Source organism: Nilaparvata lugens, chromosome 2 (genome assembly GCF_014356525.2).
Source record: "Nilaparvata lugens isolate BPH chromosome 2, ASM1435652v1, whole genome shotgun sequence".
Classification (NCBI taxonomy): Eukaryota; Metazoa; Arthropoda; class Insecta; order Hemiptera; family Delphacidae; genus Nilaparvata; species Nilaparvata lugens.
The window spans coordinates 35,965,922-35,985,907 of NC_052505.1; the positions used below are offsets into that span (position 1 = coordinate 35,965,922).

General features: G+C 35.6%; 2 protein-coding genes across 2 annotated transcripts in view; both read left to right on the forward strand.

The window, feature by feature from the left end:
• The window catches only part of LOC111055703, a 197,062-nt gene that overhangs the window by 78,528 nt on the left and 98,548 nt on the right, over window positions 1–19,986 (forward strand). The window lies entirely within an intron of this gene.
• Window positions 14,705–16,812, forward strand: LOC111055702. The gene has a single exon (XM_022342968.2). The coding sequence runs from the start codon at window positions 14,860–14,862 to the stop codon at window positions 16,159–16,161; it is 1,302 nt and encodes a 433-aa protein (XP_022198660.1). The 5' UTR covers window positions 14,705–14,859; the 3' UTR covers window positions 16,162–16,812.

Here is a 19,986-nt window from a genome sequence, read left to right on the forward strand (position 1 = left end):
AAGAAGAATTGGATAATACAGTAATAGAAACTTATTGAGCAGTTATCGTATGAGGAGTGATGGGTTTTCGAATCCAATTGAATAATTTTACTATGATGTGGAAAGAAATTCAACTAACAAAATGTTTTAGTCCTCATTATCATCAAATTGTACCCAATCAACTGAATGATTCAATTATTAATCCTATAATTTGAATGGATTTTATTCGTGATAACCTAATAGTCCAGTCACTATATACATTGGTGCATGCAATTTATATTGAAGTTCTGATTTTCTAATATATTATTTAGGTACATAAGAGAAGTCCAGAACCAATTTATTCATGCAAAATTTCCTTCTGCTCGATACAGGGTAGCACAAAAGCCTCGTATTTTCGGCTCATTTTCCAGTTTTCAACTATTTCTGTCAAATATCGTAATCGGAAAGAAAAATTTGCTCCCGCCTTTTTTTTGGATCATGAAATTCTAAATAAAATGAGATCATTTGGAACTCTTTATCTCTAATGGGTATTGGGTACTGAGTTATGATTTTTCAAAAATGAGTGAAACTTGAAGAAAAAATCAATTTTGATGAATTTTAGTTTTTGATCAACAATATCTCCCGATTTTTACCATTCAGATGTATAATTCAAAATCCTCTGGGCGTATTTTTGTGCTCTTCAATCTGAAATTAGGTAGAGCGCTCTATCACATATAGATTTCCAGGAACACCTGACAACAATGCTCCTTGTATTGTGAAATTTTGTTTGTGAAATGCTAATTTTCAGCTTCAATCATCATCAACAACTACATAGTCTTCACATTGATATTTCGCACAATGACATAAGTTCATAAGATTATGTTCTATGAGAATCACTCGTTTGATGCACTTCATTTTAGTATTTTCTAGTGGAGAGGCGCTTAAGGACACCTCAAAGATCAAAATTTCAAACACTTATAACTTCTGACACAATGCTTAGATTTCTTCGTGCCACATTTCATTCTTCTCGGCTCGGCAAGGCGGTCCAAAATCATGCATCATATGTCAGATTCGGTCGAAAAGTTGAAGATTTATTGGTGACTGTACTTAAGCCCATATTCCAATACACAAAAAAATGGCCAATTTCTATATTCAAAACTGCATGTCTTTTGAAATACTTCTGATAAAATTTCTAAATCAAGTGAAGATGTGAAAATTGTCCTCCTCTACTCCTTCCAATGAATAATACTTTCAATTCAAATACCATTCGAAAGTTACAGAAGATTTCAAAAATGGCGATTTCAGTTTTTACATTTTTTCCGTGATTTTACTATTAATCAAGAGTTTCTAAAACGAGTCTGATACATCATAGAAACTCTAGATTGAATTCAAACTGTAGATAAATTCATCCTCTACGAGCTCAGTTGTCTGAAATTCATCTTGAATCACTTATCTCTATCATAGTACTGCCAAAACCGTTAATATGATAAAAATATCTACAATTTCCAAGAATCAAATCTCGCTCTACAAAAATATTTTTCCAAAAATCGTTTACAGCAGTTGGAAGGGGAAATTATATTGTACATTTCGAGATCAAGTAATGATTTTTATAATAAGGGGTTACCGAGATAAATTGCTTTAAATATAGGAATTGGCCATTTTTTGTGTATTGGAAAAGACATACAATAAATTTTCCACTTTTTGACCGAATTTGACTTATGATGCATGATTTTGGACTGCCCTGACGAGCCGAGAAGAACGAAGTGTAGCACGATGAAATCTGAGCATTGTGTCAGGAGTTATAAGTGTTTGAAATAATTTCGATCCTTGATGTGTCCTTAAGCGCGCCTCTCCAGTAGGAAATACTGAAATGAAGTGCATCAAACGGGTGATTCTCATAGAACATAATCTTATGAACTTATGTCATTGTGCGAAATATCAATGTGAAGACTATGTAGTTGGAGATGATGGTTGAAGCTGAAAATTAGGTGTTTTTCACAATACAAGGAGCATTGTTGTCAGGTGTTCCTGGAAATCTATATGAGATAGAGCGCTCTACCTAATCTCAGATTGTGGAGCACAAAAATACGCCTAGAGGGATTTTGAATTATACATCTGAATGATGAAAATCGGGAGATATTGTTGATCAAAAACTAAAATTCATCAAAATTGATTTTTTCTTCAAGTTTCACTCATTTTTGAAAAATCATAACTCAGTACCCATTAGAGATAAAGAGTTCCGAATGATCTCATTCTATTTAGAATTTCATGATCCAAAAAAAGGCGGGAGCAAATTTTTCTGTCCGATCACGATATTTGACAGAAATAGCTGAAAACTGGAAAATGAGCCGAAAATACGAGGTTTTTGTGCCACCCTGTATCTAGCAGAAGGAAATTTTGCATGAAGAAATTGGTTCTGGACTTCTCTTATGTACCCAAATAATATATTGGAAAATCATATACAATATACTATATATAAGTACAGAACTACAATATAAATTGCAAGCACACCCCCTTTTTTATGTCTATATTGTTTGGACTATAATAGCTTTGACCTATCCTATTTTATTCGTCTATTGACTTGACTGATTGTGATTGAAGGTGATTTTTGACTATAGATGGCAGGAAAATTGTTCTGAATCCATTGAGGGATACAAATGCGATTGATGATTTTGAAGGGTTTCCAAAGTCGAGAGTAGAATATACCGCCATCAATATTCACGGCACTGACGCTGAAACAGAATAAATTGGCTCTCAATGATGGTCGCTTTAAAAGTGTTTGAATTATTTCCACTCAATAATGTCGCTTTACTCGGGAGACCACCTGAACAATTTTTCCAGTACAATTATCACCAACGATTCGTGATGAGATTTTTCATCTGGAAAATGTGGTCCACTGAGACCGTAACATACAAAGGCCTAAAACTTTTCAATTTGGGAATACTCATCTCATACATATTTTTGACATGAAACTCTCATTCTATCTGAAAGTACTGCGAATGAGCCAATAATGATTGTATTATACATTTGATGATTCTTCCTTTATTCATTCTAGACCACAACAGTTTTAAATTCAAATTTGTTGGAATACCAGGCCTGTGTCCTTGAACGACTCGGAGCAAAATCACTACACACTAGTAGTAAGCAACGCGAGCCCGGCCTGCCCTACTTTTCAACGCTATCCAAACCACCAAAATCTAAATCTTCCAATAATAGAGATAGAGGAATTTTGATTCCACATTTGAATTCAGCGACTCCAAATTCTACAGAGCGTAAGTCCCATTTTCGAAAATACCCGAAAACAAGGGAGTAATGGCTGTTTTTAATATAGCTTTCTATTATCCATTGTAGAAACGTACTAGGTTAATAAGATAATAATTTTTTGCTCAAAAAAGGAACAGACAAAGGTTTTTAGAAGTGTTTGAATACTTAAAAGTTTAGGTCCAAACATGGAATTTTTAAAACTTTTTTCTTATTTAGACTTTGAAAAGATGAATCTGAATATGAAATCAGAAAATCAACTATGAATATGAAGAGAGTTGAATATAAATACAACTCTGACCATTTTCACATTCAAGTATCACACTTCAAGTATTTGGGTTGTGATATAACCTATGAAATGGACCAAGACTTGAGTGTAAAATTGAATAGATTCCAATCCATTTGTAGAACAATAAATAGGACTTTGAGGAACAGAGCCAGGAGAGAGACAAAACTCAAATTCTATAAGGTTACGGCTATTCCAACGCTCTTATATGGCTCTGAATCTTGGATACCTAGGAAGAAAGAATGGAGTAGGTTACAGGCTGCCGAAATGAGGTTTTTAAGAGCAGTAAAAGGGTGCACAATGGAAGATAGGCTTCATAATGTTGATATAAGAAGCGAGCTCAACATAATCTCCATATGGCAGTAGATTGAAGAAAATCGGCAGAACAGGAAAGAGCATGTTGAAAGGATGGAGAGCGTCAGGATTCCCAGGGCAGTCATGTTGTATAACCCGGTTGGAAGGAGAAGTGTGGGCAGACCCCGTAAAAGATGGATGTGATGGTGAGTTTGAAGTCGGAACAGGCAAATTGCCTAATCCTTTTGAGGTCCGCTGAAGTGCAGTTTCATTATCAGATATTTCAACGTCACTTAAAAGTAATTGTGCTTTATTTGTAGTTTCTTTTTAATATATATATATATATATATATATATATATATATATATATATATAAAACAAGAGACACTTTTAAGTTTGTAATATAAATAAAAACAGGAGACACAAGACATAAATAGATTGAAAACACAGATTAATAAATAAATAAATAAATATATATATTGTTTTACTTTTCTTCTTCTCCCTGTCCCCTTATTTTTCTCTATTCTCTCTTCCTCCTGGACAGAGCTTTCTGATATCTTATTATTATTACAATTAATCTGTCATTTTCCAATTATCTACTAATTTTTCTTATTCTTAATTGCATTAATAGTATTTTGTTCATGATACTATCGTATATTTTGTAATGCTGTTTTTTTTTGGAATGGGTCTGTCAAGACCTAGCACACTGTCAATAGAATCAATCAATCAATCTCTCTTTCTCACACAGACACACACCTACTCTTAGTTCACATAGCGTAGCAGTAGATAGAGAATTGAACCTTTATAATTAACCCTTCTACTCCCAAGCGGGGTAATTGGACTACCCCAACCCACATTTTGTCTATTTTTTTGCAGATAATGTTAATGTATTTCATTGAAACTTTGAGTACTTGTTAAGAACATATCACTTTAGTTATCAATTTTATCTCATGAAATCATTCCATTGCTCTTATTTTTGAAATTATTAGCAGATTTATCCTTGGGGTAACTCTATTACCCCACTTGGTATTCCATGTCATGCCATTTTTTGGTATTTCATCCATCTTCAGTATACATAAAATATCAATTTAATGTTCAATATTTTCTTTTGCCAATCCTAATCCATAATGATCATTCGAAATCTGAATGAAGAAAATTTGCTTCTCTATAACCATAATTAAATTATTGGACAAAATTTTCTCCTACAACAATATGATGGAATGCTCAATTATTTTGTTGTCCTGTAAGATTTTGATTGAAACCATATTTTTAAATAAAAGAAATCCATTTTAAATTATACTAAAAGCTTTTAAAATGCATTTGATTGATGAATTAATGAGAAAAAATATAAAATAATCATATAGAACAGAAATAATGTTGGGTTGGTGTCTCGTGTATGTGAAAAACGTTGGTAGTAGAAGGGTTTAATACTGTAAGGCCTCAACCAGCTCCCAATAAGTTATAGAACTTTTTACATCTTGTGTAATGTACTATTTAGAATATTATGAAAATTCATTGATTGGTAAAGGTTGTCATACTCGATATTATCCTGTAAAAATAGAGACAAAAAAATTGTGATTCAAATTCAGCTTCCACAATAAAATTTCACACAAGTAGACAAAAAGTTCATTTTATTTGAATAAAAAATTAAAATATGTTTATTCTACAGCTAATAAAAATGTTGAGGGAAGGCTGGTATTATTATTTTACAGTACTACTACTTTCTTGCTATAAGTTCAACCAAATTCTTCATTAATAACATTAAAGTGCTCACAGAGTTTTCATTTTCGACTATTTTAGAATTCTCGCGAACCATATCACTTATTCAAGAGCGCTGAATCCGAATCCGAAATCAAAATTTTGCTTTCTCGATTATCAGGAGATTTGGATTTTTGGTAACTACACTCGCCCGGCCGGGAGAGCCTACACACTCACGGATTTCGCCCGAGCCGAGCCGCGCCAGTAGCCCCGGACGGATTTGGCTCGGCTCGGCTCGGCCTGGCTCGGCTCGCAATAAAATCGCCTACACACTCACGGATTTCTCCCGAGCCGAGCCAAGACAGGCCAAATCCGCGAGCCAAATTCGTAGGTGTGTAGCAGGGCCCTTTAAGATACTCTGCAGAATCCTATAATGTCAGTGTGAAAATATATCTTCGATCCTATCATATCCATTGATAATTCATCATAACATTATTTATAGATGAGCAATTTTAATTAATTTTCATTCTAAAATTGGTTTGTTTCTGTATGGTGTGTTCAATGCTTCCGACTGGAGAAGGAATAACATGAATGATTAGAGTGAGGATTGGGGTTTCGCTGTTTCACATTAAAATGTTTTTGAATTCATGAAGAATTATTATCATGGATAGTTTGTTTAAAGCCCTGCTGAGGTTTCAGGGTGTTAACTTGACACTACCAATTCAACTTCAATGAATTTTCCCCTGAATGAATTCTAGGGGAACTATAATAAACTTTTGAATCGGTGATCTTGATCATCTATATTTTTCTCAGTATAAGTAACTCTCTCTATGTCTCGAATTTTCTCCATGCATTCGAATCATAGTAATCGATGCAATTGAACCTACAATATTATCATCCACTACGACGGTAATTCCCCACTGAATTCGATACAACCTGATTTTTGGATGAAAATTGCCGTTTCAAATGGAGTGAATTTCCTCATTTAGCCTATAATCTATCGGATAGTCACACATCTGGAGCTGGAATAAACCTATGAATAATCGGGACTATATCAGAAATCATGATAATGAGAACTTTAATTAAAAATCTTGATCATCCATGGAGAGCAATATACATGCTATAATCAACAAAGATCAAGAAAGAGACTGATTCTACCGATTTCAATGTATGAATTCCAGTTATTTAGCGATTGTTGTTCATCCACAATACCAGAGATATAGTTTTCCAATTTGTCCACTAGCTCCAACACAATGACAAGCTCGTTATTGAGTTGATGCGATGTCACCCACTCTTCCAAACGAGATTCTCTGAACGAATAGAGAGATAGAGTGTGAGAGAGAAAGAGTGAGCGCGCGCGCGCTTTTGTGAACGGACTTGGGCCGTAGCTGCTAGCACACGCGACGAGAAGCATGAGTAAATCGCTTGCCGAACGATGCTTAAAAAAGGGCGCTTTTCAGCGGGGAATCGAGCAAGACAATTTAAGTTGGCCTGATTCGCCCTTTGAGTGCACCGGCATGCACTGGAACGTGAAGTTTCGATTGCCAAGGTGAAAACAAAAAGGTCGAGAGTTTAAGTGCTTTCCGATTGTGAGCTGGACTTGCAGGTCCAGGGGACAGATTGTCGTGAATATCGCTGTTGTTGGCAAACTCCCACAATGCTGCACTGTTTTCAACGGCTCAACTTGGGACAATGTGCCGACATAATTGACGCAGATCATTGTGGCTTTCATGGCCTGCTTCTGCTCCCGCCAACCTAGCCTGATTAAATTGCGTGAGAATATCATCTCTCTGCTCTTGGCATGCATCAACACTACAATCCTTTCACAGTTATTATCACATGCTGTTCGTTCTCGGATTGTACAAATTTCAACATTAGGAGATTGTCTCTTGATTGAATGCAGAATGAAAGCTAAGAGAACTTCAATCAATAATTATATTCAATTCAACACAAAATACACAAAATCATGAGGAATCAAAATAAAAAAACAACACAATCAAAATACAAATATAATGGAAACTATTTTGGGAGCATTGATGAACTCTGAGATGCATCATCCAACAAATATTCAAATGAGATTGGTTGATTTATATTGGATGAACATTTCAAAGTGAAGCTACATAAGTACACAATTCATATGTATCCGTTGATTCCCCCTACTATTGATATATTATCACTATTGTGATCTTACACAAACACAAGATAACACAATCAACTCAAGTTGATGTTGAATGTCTTTGTCCCTCTTGTTTTATTCTTAGTCATTCAATTTTTCGAAATTCGAAATTCCAAATTCCAAATTCGACACACTATTTTATTTTAAAATATTGTAAAAGGCGAATCTAGGACTGTAACATTTCCAATCTTGGAATTTGGTCGAGTCCATGTACAATGATTATTACTCAAATTGAATTCATGATATGCTATTGGATGCTAGTGTAGGGAAAAACGATAGGCAGAAACACCGAACCAAAGTGTATTTTGATGAAACTCCCCGCAACAAGGTGGACTCTTGCTCTTGTAAACAGTTAATCACTCGTACGCCGACAACACATCGACGGTTGCACGTGAAAAATGGACGAAAAATTGTAATCTCAGCATCGGGGATGTTGGTTTTGAGATGTTTCTGGTCGACTAGTCACGTGATTCTCCAGCGAGGACCAGGCCTTTCAACAAGTCTGTCCCGGATTGGTTGCTGGGAATGATTAATTGTAGCGCGCACAACTTATTTACCAGCGGGTGCCAACACTTAACGCAACTCTAGCGCTGAAGGTGTACGCGATAACAAGGCCTCCGGGAACCCCCCTCCCCCCACCACTGCTCTCACACTTTCCCTGTTTATGTGCAGGTCGAAAGTTTACCGCGCTGTTATTAAAATACAAGTTCACAGCTCAAATGATAAACAATACTTCATCGCCAGCAAGACGGTTCTAGCCCGACTTTAATAAGATGATTCTTGAGAACGATTCTTATGAGAGTTTTAAACTTTTAATCGACTTGATGTTTGAGAGTTCATCATGTAAAATGAATTTTGTTATTTTTTATCAATTTCCAATTATTATAATATTTGTTTAAAGCGATCAAAAGCTGTGATTATGAAACAGACACAGCTTAATGAGAAATGCTGTATGAATGCGAATTCGTTCACCACAAGAATAGCAGATGAAAAATTACATTCAGTTAGAAGAGATATTTACATGTAATTGGAATACAGGGTGAATTGATTCTAATTTGAAGGTTCCCTTCAGAAGAGCAGCTATCGAAAGTAATAATACAAAACAAACACCCATGATATTCCCTAAATGGAAATCCAGTGGAAAACTACTGGCGTGAATAAAACTTGGAATATTGGATCCTTTCAATATGAATTACAGTAAAGCACCGCACACACACATTGATGTTTGTTCGTACATTATTTGCCGTCCCTATAAAAGCAATTGGATTGAACAGATTATTTTTGTCAAGCTACGTTCAATCTTAAAAGGACAGCAAAATATCGTACGTACAGAAATCGATGTGTGTGTGCGGGGCTTGACACTAGTCTTACAATGAAGTTTCACAATTGTGCTGAATATTCACAAATCTTGCTCAATTCTCATAGTGAACTCAACAACAGCAATAATTATATGATTTGCATGACACATTCTGCCATAGAACAGTACAACAATCTACTTTCAAAGAAAGTCTCTTAAACGTTGACTTTTTTCAACACCATTAGTCCAGTCAACGAAAGATTATAGACGGAAAAGTTTGGAACACAATTTTTGACCCAGCAGTTCTTTTAACTTAAGGTAAGGGGGTGAACATATCAAAAGTCCTTACTCCTACCCCCTGTGAAAAGGTGGTGCGGGTGGTTTGAAAGTACCATATTATGTTTTTTTGCATGTATCTCAAACAATATGCGTCTTTCGGAATTTTTTTTACAAAATCAAAGCGAACAAATTAGCCTACAAGTTTCATGTGTGACATTTTTCCATATCTGATAGTTCTATAGATACAATATCTAAGAAAGCTCTTGAATGTGTCACAATTTAGAGAGTAACCCTTCCGGTTCCGATTTTCCATATTTTTAGCTTTTCAACAATTGATTGAAAAAATCCGTGCCAATCATGAGCTCATAGAGTATTCTCTTCAATTCGATGTATTTCATTAGCATTATTTCATTATTCTACGCATCTCCCTACGATTGTTGCAGCAATTACAGTGTTCAGTGTAAAATCTTCAGTTTAACAACAATAGATCAATTGACAGGTTAATTTGGAGGGAACGTTTGGGATACAATGTTTGACTTCGAAGCTTTGTTTGGACTACTTGGAAGGTAAACTTGTAAGCTATTTGTTAGCTTTTTTGCTGATTTTGTATTGGACAAAACTTTCCGAAAGACGCATATTGTTCGAGATATATGCAAAAAACCAAAAAATGGTACTTTCAAACCACCCCCACCCCCTTGGCACAAGGGGTAGGAGTGAGGACTTTTAATATGTTTACCCCATATTATCCTTAAAAGAGCTGCGGGGTCAAAATTGTGTTTCAAACTTTTCCTTCTATACCTTTTTTTGAGCATTCGTTGCCTGGACTACATTCACAACAAATAATTTTAAATTCTGCTGCCTAGATCGCCTACGCTCACATTATCAACATAAATCAAACTTTATTCCTAGAACTTGAAAAAATATTCTTAGAACTTTCACAAGTTGAAGAATACAATTCAAACATAAATATGAACCACATATAATAGAATGCATACTGTTGTATTATCTGTAGTTGTACATGCTTGCATATTATATGAGAGTCATAATGATAAGCTTTTCAGCTGAGGTTTACCGAATAATTCATTTGGCTGCAGCTCTCAGTGACCCAGAAGAGGGTGGGCGTCCGATTCCTATAGTGGGATCCACTTCAAACTGACATCACTACTTATTAATAACATCAATGCTTTTCGTTGAGCTTGTAGTGACAGAATGAAGTGGATCGCACTGGGAGTTGAAGTCGCTTAGGCAACGCTTGAATGAATTGCTAGTGGGGGGGGGGGTTATCCAACAAAACAGCGCGGACTAGAGGTCACCTTGGCTTTGCGTTACAGGCCGGTGAACATAGCCCTGTGATGCGCCTTGGGAATCGACGAGTACGTACATCTCCAGTAAACATTTTTCACTCATCTCCCGCAGTCACACATTGCCTGTATGACGATTGATTGGCAGCTGCGATTGGAATAGTGGACCAAACACAGGTCGGCCCACGTCATATCCTCACACATGTTTTCACTTGTGCTAATGTTGAGTTATGTGTAGATGTTTGTAGTTATTAGTGATGTGTTGGATGTATTGTGAAGGATGTATTGGAGTGCAGTGTTAACGCAATGTGAGTGGTAATAAGCTGCGTTCAAATATTGTTATTCCGACATCATTCAGCTTATTTTACATAATATAGACGATGAAGGGATCTCAGATTCAATCAAGGATATAGTTTAGAGGATGGTTTAGAACAATCAACATTATGAGTGAAATCAATTTTACAATAATTAGAAATTTATCAACTAATGGATGAGCAGGCTGAAAGTGATAATTTGTGACTATGTGATAAATCATGACTAAAATCAATGTGATTTGAGAGGCTTTTCTCATACGTGTGTTCATACTTCTATATTTGATATTCATCTAATGTTACATTATTTCTTGTCAAATTATTCAAATTATTGGGTTCTACTGACTATTCTATGAGAAATTGTAGTTTCTCTCATTCTAGTTCCAAGCGAATACCAATTTCCTTAAAGGTTTCAATTTTTATTTTGTAGTAAGAAATAACTTCTCGAATATATTCCTGGCATAAATAATATTAGAGCAATGAGACATTTCCATTCCTTCTCCATTTCTTAGGAGTTTTCATACAATCATAACTTTATGAAGACAACAAACTCATTCCACAATAATTGAAACTTTATTCCATTCATTCAAACTCGCGACGGTTTTTGAACAAATACATCTTGTTATTGGAAGGAAACTATACATCAATATATCATTCATTTTCTAATGAGTTCCGCTGTTTCAAAAACGTTGTGAAACAGGAACGAGGAAGGACCAGGCCGAGCTTGAAATCACCTGATATGCATGTTGATTGAAGTGGTGGTGGTGGTACAGCTAAAACCACTGCTATGAAAACATTGAGCTTCATGTGAAAAAAGGGGCGGAAATTGAACTCATATTTTCTCTCGCAAAGCCTTGGAATAATAGAGCTGTGGATGTTCATCACAGCCATCCGCACGGACAAGCCGTTTTTTGTCATGCTCCGCGTTTTCAAATAATTTCAATTCCAGCTCAGAATATGCATTTCTTTCCGTGAAGAGTTGCCGTACATTTACCAAAACGTAATTGCTATCAATTTTCCCCAATATTCGGAAATCGATCTACGAGATATCGATCTCGGCCTGATGAAGAAAAGAACAAGAATGGATGAAAAGAGCCAAATTAAAAACAGTACAAGATTCTGATGATTAAGATAGCAGGAGTCTAGTGAAAGGAGGTTTCAGAAATTGACGAATATCACTTTCATGTTATTGATTGTAAGGATTTATTCTTATTGACTCTGCATGATTTTGCTTTCGAACATAATATGATGTTCTAGAAACTTAATGATGATAGCTTCCAGTGATGATATTAACTTCCTATGATGTTACTGATGATAACCTCCAGTTATTTACAATATTAAAGTGTTCAGACAAAGCACCTTTATCATAGAAAAACATTGAGTAACTCATATTCGGTTGGAGGTCAGAAAAATCCCTACATGACCAGTGATTAGAAGTCTTTTCAATTGTCACAATTGTAACTTCATATTTCAGATTGGGAATGGATCCAGTTATCGATTTTCTTGAATTTTGGCTGTAACATGCTAATTTGACCTCAGCTTTCATCATTCTCATAATATTCGAAGCCCCGAGAAGCAGTCCCAGCAACTTCATTTGGCTACCTTTCAGATTATTACTCAACTCATACTCCTTCATCTAATGTACACTGTCATACAATTGTACGATTCATGCTTTATCGTTTGTAATTCATTCATTTCTTTGTAATATTGATAGGTGATGGACAGATTTGAGTTGTTGATTTATTAGATTGATAATTATCAACTTCTTTGAACTCTTATCCTGAACTAATCCATGTATCTTCAACTTATCAAGTACTATAGTATTCAAATCAGAGTAGTTAGTGAGGAAGTTGAAGATACATGGATTAGTTCAGGATAAGAGTTCAAAGAAGTTGATAATTATCAATCTAATAAATCAACAACTCAAATCTGTCTATCACCTATCAATATTACAAAAAAATGAATGAATTACAAACGATAAAGCATGAATCGTACAATTGTATGAAGTGTACATTGGATGAAGAAGTATGAGTTGAGTGAAGAATAATGTTGGAGTTGTGAATACAACAGACAACAATCAGTTGTCTTCTGGCACTGACAAGAAGAGATACAGTGACCTCGTGTATTGTGAGAATAAAATAGCACTCCCAACGAAATCGCATGCGACTCTTTTCAATTTCTTAATCAGCTAATTGAGATAGTTTGGCAAACCTCTCCATATATGCAAAGACATTCTTTTCAATGAGCTCAACATTGTTGAAAACTTTTTCCACAGTGTAAAAACTCCATCGACTATGTCGGAAAATCGTGAGTGGTCAGGTGAAAAGCTCGCTCAGCAGCTGGGTGGATTTTTCCGTCGCCACTTTGTTTTGCTTCTGATGTCCAATTTCCTGCGCTGAAACTTTTGTCCGGCCGTTAAGAAAGTATTGCTACACAATGTGTGCTCGTATGAGAACGAGGAGTTTTGTAGAGCAAATACATTCTAAGCGAAATAAAAAAAGATTCCCAGTCTCACAGGGCCTTCTTTTATCGATAATATCATTTGCTCCACACACATTCCCGATTCTGCCTCCAACTTTCCCTTTCCTGCAGGCTAGCCACTCCCACAGATAATAAACCGTACGTACGTATAACGTCCCCACGTCCCATGCACCAGATAAGCAAGCATAAAAGCATTAGTAATATATGGAACGGAATATCTCCAGAGCAGTTGAAACTCGACGTTATTTGCTACAAAGATCCACTTAACGGCCCTGGCACGAATCATTAACTTCACAGAGGATGTAATAAGTAGTAAAATGATAACAGCTCTCACTAAACTATGTAAACTCCTTCACACACACCAGTCTGACAAACTTGCTGGCAGAGTTTAAATTGAGATTAATCACAGCATCAATTAGAATCAACGTGTAATTGGAGTAAATCGCTTGTTCTCATTTCACTGCAATTTATTATGCTCTGTTATTACTCTTACTTTGAGAAGTATTGCTAATGAAATTTCAATAATTCACAGGTATAAAAATAGTCCAGTGTAAGTTATTCGATATCGGGGCTAGGTGATTAGATAGGATTAGACAAGAAGTAAGGAATCACTTTACAATGTCGAATATTACGTTAAATTTGTAATGGTGCTCTAGATGCGATTTGATGTAAGAGAGGAACAATGAAGGATTATTCCAGGTATTGACGGAGAACAATAAATTCATGTGAAAATTTTATATTTTGTGGAAATTGTTTTACCACCCGTACGAGGAACTAAAAATTATTGATCTTCTATGAAAGGCATTATCAGATTAGACCTACTTGTTCAGTGTAAAATAGTATGGATCCTCAAGGCTACAGAAATTGAACTCTTCATTATCCAACTCTTTTGCATGAGATAATCAACTTCACAGTACAAAAAAACTCTTTCTATAGAGAGATTGTTTTTTTCTGTTTCTATTCATAGGGGATTTTGAGTTCATAATTCAATATAAGATTAATAGATGAGAAATATTTGAAGATAGAAAATACAGTTTCCACAATCATTCAAAGCACGGAAGCTCATCTCTTATTGTGAATGAGAACGGTTCATCATAGAAAGAGAATAGAGAATAATATTAAACATGCTTTGTCTACGTTCTCAACCAAGCTTGATAGAATCGGGACCTCTTATATAACACCGGTATATAGGAAGTCTTGATAGAATACTATTTCATGTATTCTGGAGTACTAGAATGTATCCAATACACTTGATTCTATCCAATCAACGTATTCTGTGACTGCTGCATTCAAACCATGTGATTCAATTTAACAAATATAATCATATGTTTATATTTAAAACTCTCTACAATGCATTGGAACAAATTGTGATGTTTTTGTTTTTATAGTTAGAAAATGTGTATTAATCTCTCCAATTTCCAAATTTTACGTGTTTCCAAACGTATATGTGATATAGGTGTCTAGTGCAGAATGTGATAGATTGCTTTCATACTTGTTATAAATCGCACAAGAAGAGTATGCTTATTCAAATGCATGATATTCTACTGATGTTTGTCCTTCTGAAATTTGTGGTTAACTGTGATAACTCTTGGAAAGGCTCCTCGCCAAATGTTGGCACTGTCATATTCAACAAAAAAGATTTGAACGGTGCAAAGTGTTGGAGTAGAGAAGAAATATCCGTTCTCTATGCTAGGAGCAGAGTTCAGACTCTCCTGCCTAATCGCATGATTGGTTCAGTTGAGGATACAATTGAGTATCTGGTAATGTGCTTTGAAACCTCACAAAGTTTGATCAGCTCAAAGTCAACCTACATGTTTATTATTGATGCTTTGTCAGATACATTTGGAGGCTACATGCAGGTTTATGGTCTGCCTTTGACAAAGAAGTTGTTCTACGAGGGAAATATCAGTGTAGGCACAGCCATGGACGCATTCCAGTTCCAAGAAGATATTAAAGAATCACTGAATACAGATGGCAGAGGTTGGGTTGAGCCTATCAAGATCAAGGATGATGTATGTCCGGCAAAGGCGTTTGATCTACAATGTAGAAGCGAGGTGGGCTATTGTGATCAAATCTATATGAACGATAGAACATGCAGCGATGGAAATGATACAGAATGTCAACGAATCTCCAACATTCCAATGCCAATGGTGGATGCACGACTTGATCCTCAAGTTGTTGCATTCCCTATCAAAAATATGACAATGTGTAGTCTATCTGGACCATCTTCTAATGGAGCAGTAATGGGTTACTATGTGATGAGCATGTGTTGCATCAAAGAAATATCTTCGAGAACTGAGTTGGGTTGCAGAAACGAGACAGAAACCTGGAATAAGAGTTTCAAAGGTTGGTTGGAAAGGACATTCATTGGGCATTTGGATGATCAGGTGTTGTACCCGGCTTTCGGCGGGGTTTTACAAATAGTGAGACGAGTGAACATGGACATTTGCTTTGGAGAAACTGTTTCACAGGGGGGACAAACCTCAACTAATGAGAATGCTGAGAAAGAAACTAACCGTCTTTACAGAAGATTCATCCGTCCACTTTTGATAATGCTTCTAATTGTGGGGCTGTGCTACTTGCTGCTTCGTGCATGTTTCTGTTGTTTGCCTTGCGCGTGTCCCACCTACGACTCCGATGATCCCGAGAGTCGTCCCCTGAAGGGCGCACTGTCTGCAACAGCATTCTGCTGCAGTGAGAGCGCCTCCACAGAAGAAATTGAAAACGATCCGTACAAAACTTGTGACATTTGTGGTCTAAGGCAGAGATCTGATCCTCAAATCTATGGTAAACGTGATGGCGCTTATCGTCATTCATGAGAAAACTACAATGAGTTGATGATGAAAAATACCTGGAAAATATTATGTCAAACGTGAGAGTGCTTCTCTTTTTCATATAAATTCAACTTGTATTGAGAGAGGAAGCAGTACGAGGACAATGAGAATAAATCGATTCATAAATTTATTTTGAAATTTATAATTGATTTCAGAACAAAATCAACAAGATAAATGTGGAAAATCATATAAAATAATTTTAATATTATGTTAATCAATTACTGATTGATATACTTATATTAAACATATATCACTCATCGATATACTTGATATTGAGTTCATTATACCCATTATAAGAGTTCTTTATAAAAAATATGACAGATGAGATCTAAAGAAAAGTACACAAGAATAACTACTTCAGATATAACGTCTCTGCTAAGCGATCAATAAATGGATGTTCAAATAAATCATTTACTGTTCTAAACGTAACAATAATGTTAAAAACGTATTATTCTACTCTATCTAGTTGATTGCATCAACTGAATAAGGACTACTCACACTGAGTTGAAAGAGAATCTTACTTTATAATTAACTTTTAGCAAAATTATTGAAATTGTCAATTTTATAAGGATAACATTCATTATGACTCTGTCAAAAGTCATGGAACAATCAATTCACTATATTCCACTTAGCTTGGTGAGATTTGATTAAAATGGTTTTTGTTAACTCCTCACACGAAATATTCTCTTTTCAATAATATTTCACATATTTCATATAACAAAGTAGTCCATAAGCCCCATCATATTGAGCAACGTGGAAATATTGGAGTGTTGAATGAAAGAAAAACCATCTGTTCACTTGAATCTAAAGTGAAATCTTAATAAAAACAGACATAAATCATCAAAATTATTATGATAATAATTTATACTATTTATTATTCTACGTTCGCTTCTAGAAACCTCACCCACGAAATCATAATTACACAATTAAATGCTGCAAACGTGATTTTGATTGGGAGCAACAGCTGCTGGTTCAACCCCCAACCACTAGTCTGCACACATGATTTCAAATTTGGCCAGCCTCTCACCGCGACGGCAGTCCAAACCACTATGAATATTCCGGAAGCAATCATTTCCTTCTTTGGCGGCTCGATTCAAAGAGAATTCGAAATTGAATTGTCTGCGCTGCTAGTGCGAGCGCAATCATCTGCACTAACACACGCTCACGGATGCGAGTCGTGAAAACTTACACATTAATAGAATAAACGACTCTCCCTCCAACCTCGTGAAAAGAAATTTGCAATATAGTAGGTTTATGATATAAAACATCGATTGCACTGGGTGGTCTCATCCCTAGGAAAAATCGCTGAACTACATAAGAAGTAAATGAAAATTCATCCTTTGAAAAACAGCTTTCGTCGTCTGTGAATAATGGAAGTGAGTGAGCGAGTGCGTCTGTGGAAAATCAAAATATCTCATCCCCGAAATTCATAAGCTGACGTATAGCCAGTTGTAGAACATGAACACGACCTGAAAAATGAAGGAACCTCACGGGTTTGAAAAGTAAAATTATTCATAATTAATCAGTTCAATTGATCATAATTAATCAGCTTAATTAATCATAATTTACAGTTGATTAGTGAGTTATGGTTATTCAATTTGGTTTGTGAGAAATCTGAATTCGAACTTTTCTGTTTTCAAATATTTGGACTGAAAATCGGACGTAATTTAAAAGTGTATGGAACATAACCCACTTTTTGGACTATTGTGTATAAATCGAAATTCGGAGAAGATACAGTTTTGGGCTGTGCCTGTTGGTCCTTCCACAATCAATCGAAAGAATTGTGATCTGTGTTATTGCAAGAAAGAAATTCTGTATAATTTTCATACCTGTACTTCCCAGTTATTCCAATCAAGATTATCACGCTATATTATTCTCTTCAGAGGGCAGTAGAAGTGATCCATTCTCAAGGTGCATATACGCGCCGCGAACATGAGCAATTCACTTTTAATCAGCGGACTATATCTGTATTTTTACAGAAACGGTATAAGATATAGATATAAAAAGTTTGGCATCAGCTGATTAAAAGTGAATTGCTCATGTTCGCGGCGCGTAAATCTGTACGCACCTCACCGGTGCTTTGGGATGAACTGTATAAACAACCCAAGGATTATGGGTTTATAGCCTTCTGAACAGCCCAGTCTCATACGACAGATTCACGTTTGCAATGTCCCATGAAGTTCTACCGATTCATTGACGATTTAAAGACTCTGTTGTAATCGTATTAAGTTTAAATTCCCGAGTTTATTGATTCACTTCTCTCCCTAATAGAGATGTGCTTTATTTATGCTTTATAAACTGAACTGCTTACTAGGAATTCTCTTGAATACTGTGCATGTTTGATATGATTGCTACCCTCTATCCATAGTACACCTTTAGAGGTGCTGATAGTGATTTGAGTGCTAGTTGTAGGGGATTATTTCGAATAAAACATTTTGTGATGGCGAGGATTCAATTAAAACTTCTAATCGGTATTATTAACACTGTTATTTCGAAATTGAATGCCTATGAGGATATCAATTAAAAAGTAATGAATCCATGATAAATGTGTTCATTATAATACCATAGAATGAACAAGCGTATGAGGATATCAATTGAAAAGTAATGAATCCGTAATGAATTAGTTCATTAAACCATAGAATGAGCAATTCAACACTTTCTATTGAAAGGTGTTTTGCCTTATAAATTCAATATTTGACTGAGATATCTTCATCATGCAAGCACTAATTATTGATGGAACTATACCATTACCTTCCGATTAGATAACTTGAGTAGATATTATCAGTAAAAAGTGAAAATTCAGCTCAAAAGATATAATTCACTCAAGATATATTATCACACCTTCTTCATCAATCAAACTGTTTCCCATCTAAATCTCCCCTACCAACTTTTCTGTGGAAGAATATTCATTTCTTGTCTGTTCTATACTTTGCAGTGACATGAATAGCTAATCATTAAGAAAGAATAAAACACAATAGTCCAGTCAAATGATCGTTTTTCAGGAAACAGCCCCGAAAGAATTTTTCTCGACGGTTCTATATGTATTCTGGGGCGCTGAATTCGAATCTGAGAATGCTGACACTCCAGAGGGCGGCTTAACCCCCAAAATCCTCAAAAAACCGAAAATTTCGGACTAATTAGAATTTTCCCATTTCATCTCGTGAACCTTGAGTTTCTCAAGAAAAATCATACCTGACAAAACTGAAGAGAATGGAATTTTGAATAGATTGGGTGGTCGCGCAGGATTTTATCATTTCTGGTTCCGGAGCTACGAATTTTCAACCAAGGGGTATTTCTCAAGGGATTTTCAAAATCATGAAAACCTACCACTTCTACCTTATACAACTTGGATATTTTCCTAGGATGGATGAAAATCTGGTGTGGTACACTCACACAACTGTCCTTGCTCATTGAACTGCAAGCCTCATTCTCAAACGAGAATAATTTAGGGGAATAACATGATGATGATTGGCGGCAACATATTTGAAACTTTGATCAGACTACTGTATATGTGTATATATAATATGATTCTTCTCAGAGTACTTTTTCCTTTGTGTAAATGATGGAATTCGATGATTTTTCTAAAAGTCGTCAAAACATCTGTTCTACAGATGAAATATATCGATTATGTGTTCTCTTTATAACTGCTCTACCTACCTACCTCATACACGAGAAGGAGGTTACAAAATCCATTTCTCAAGGATGGGGTAGACCCCCATTAGTTTCTCAGGGAGGAGACTAATGCCAGTTGATGGAGCTGATAAATAACTATACAGGGCATGAATTGGAAAAAAATCGGTCAACTCACTT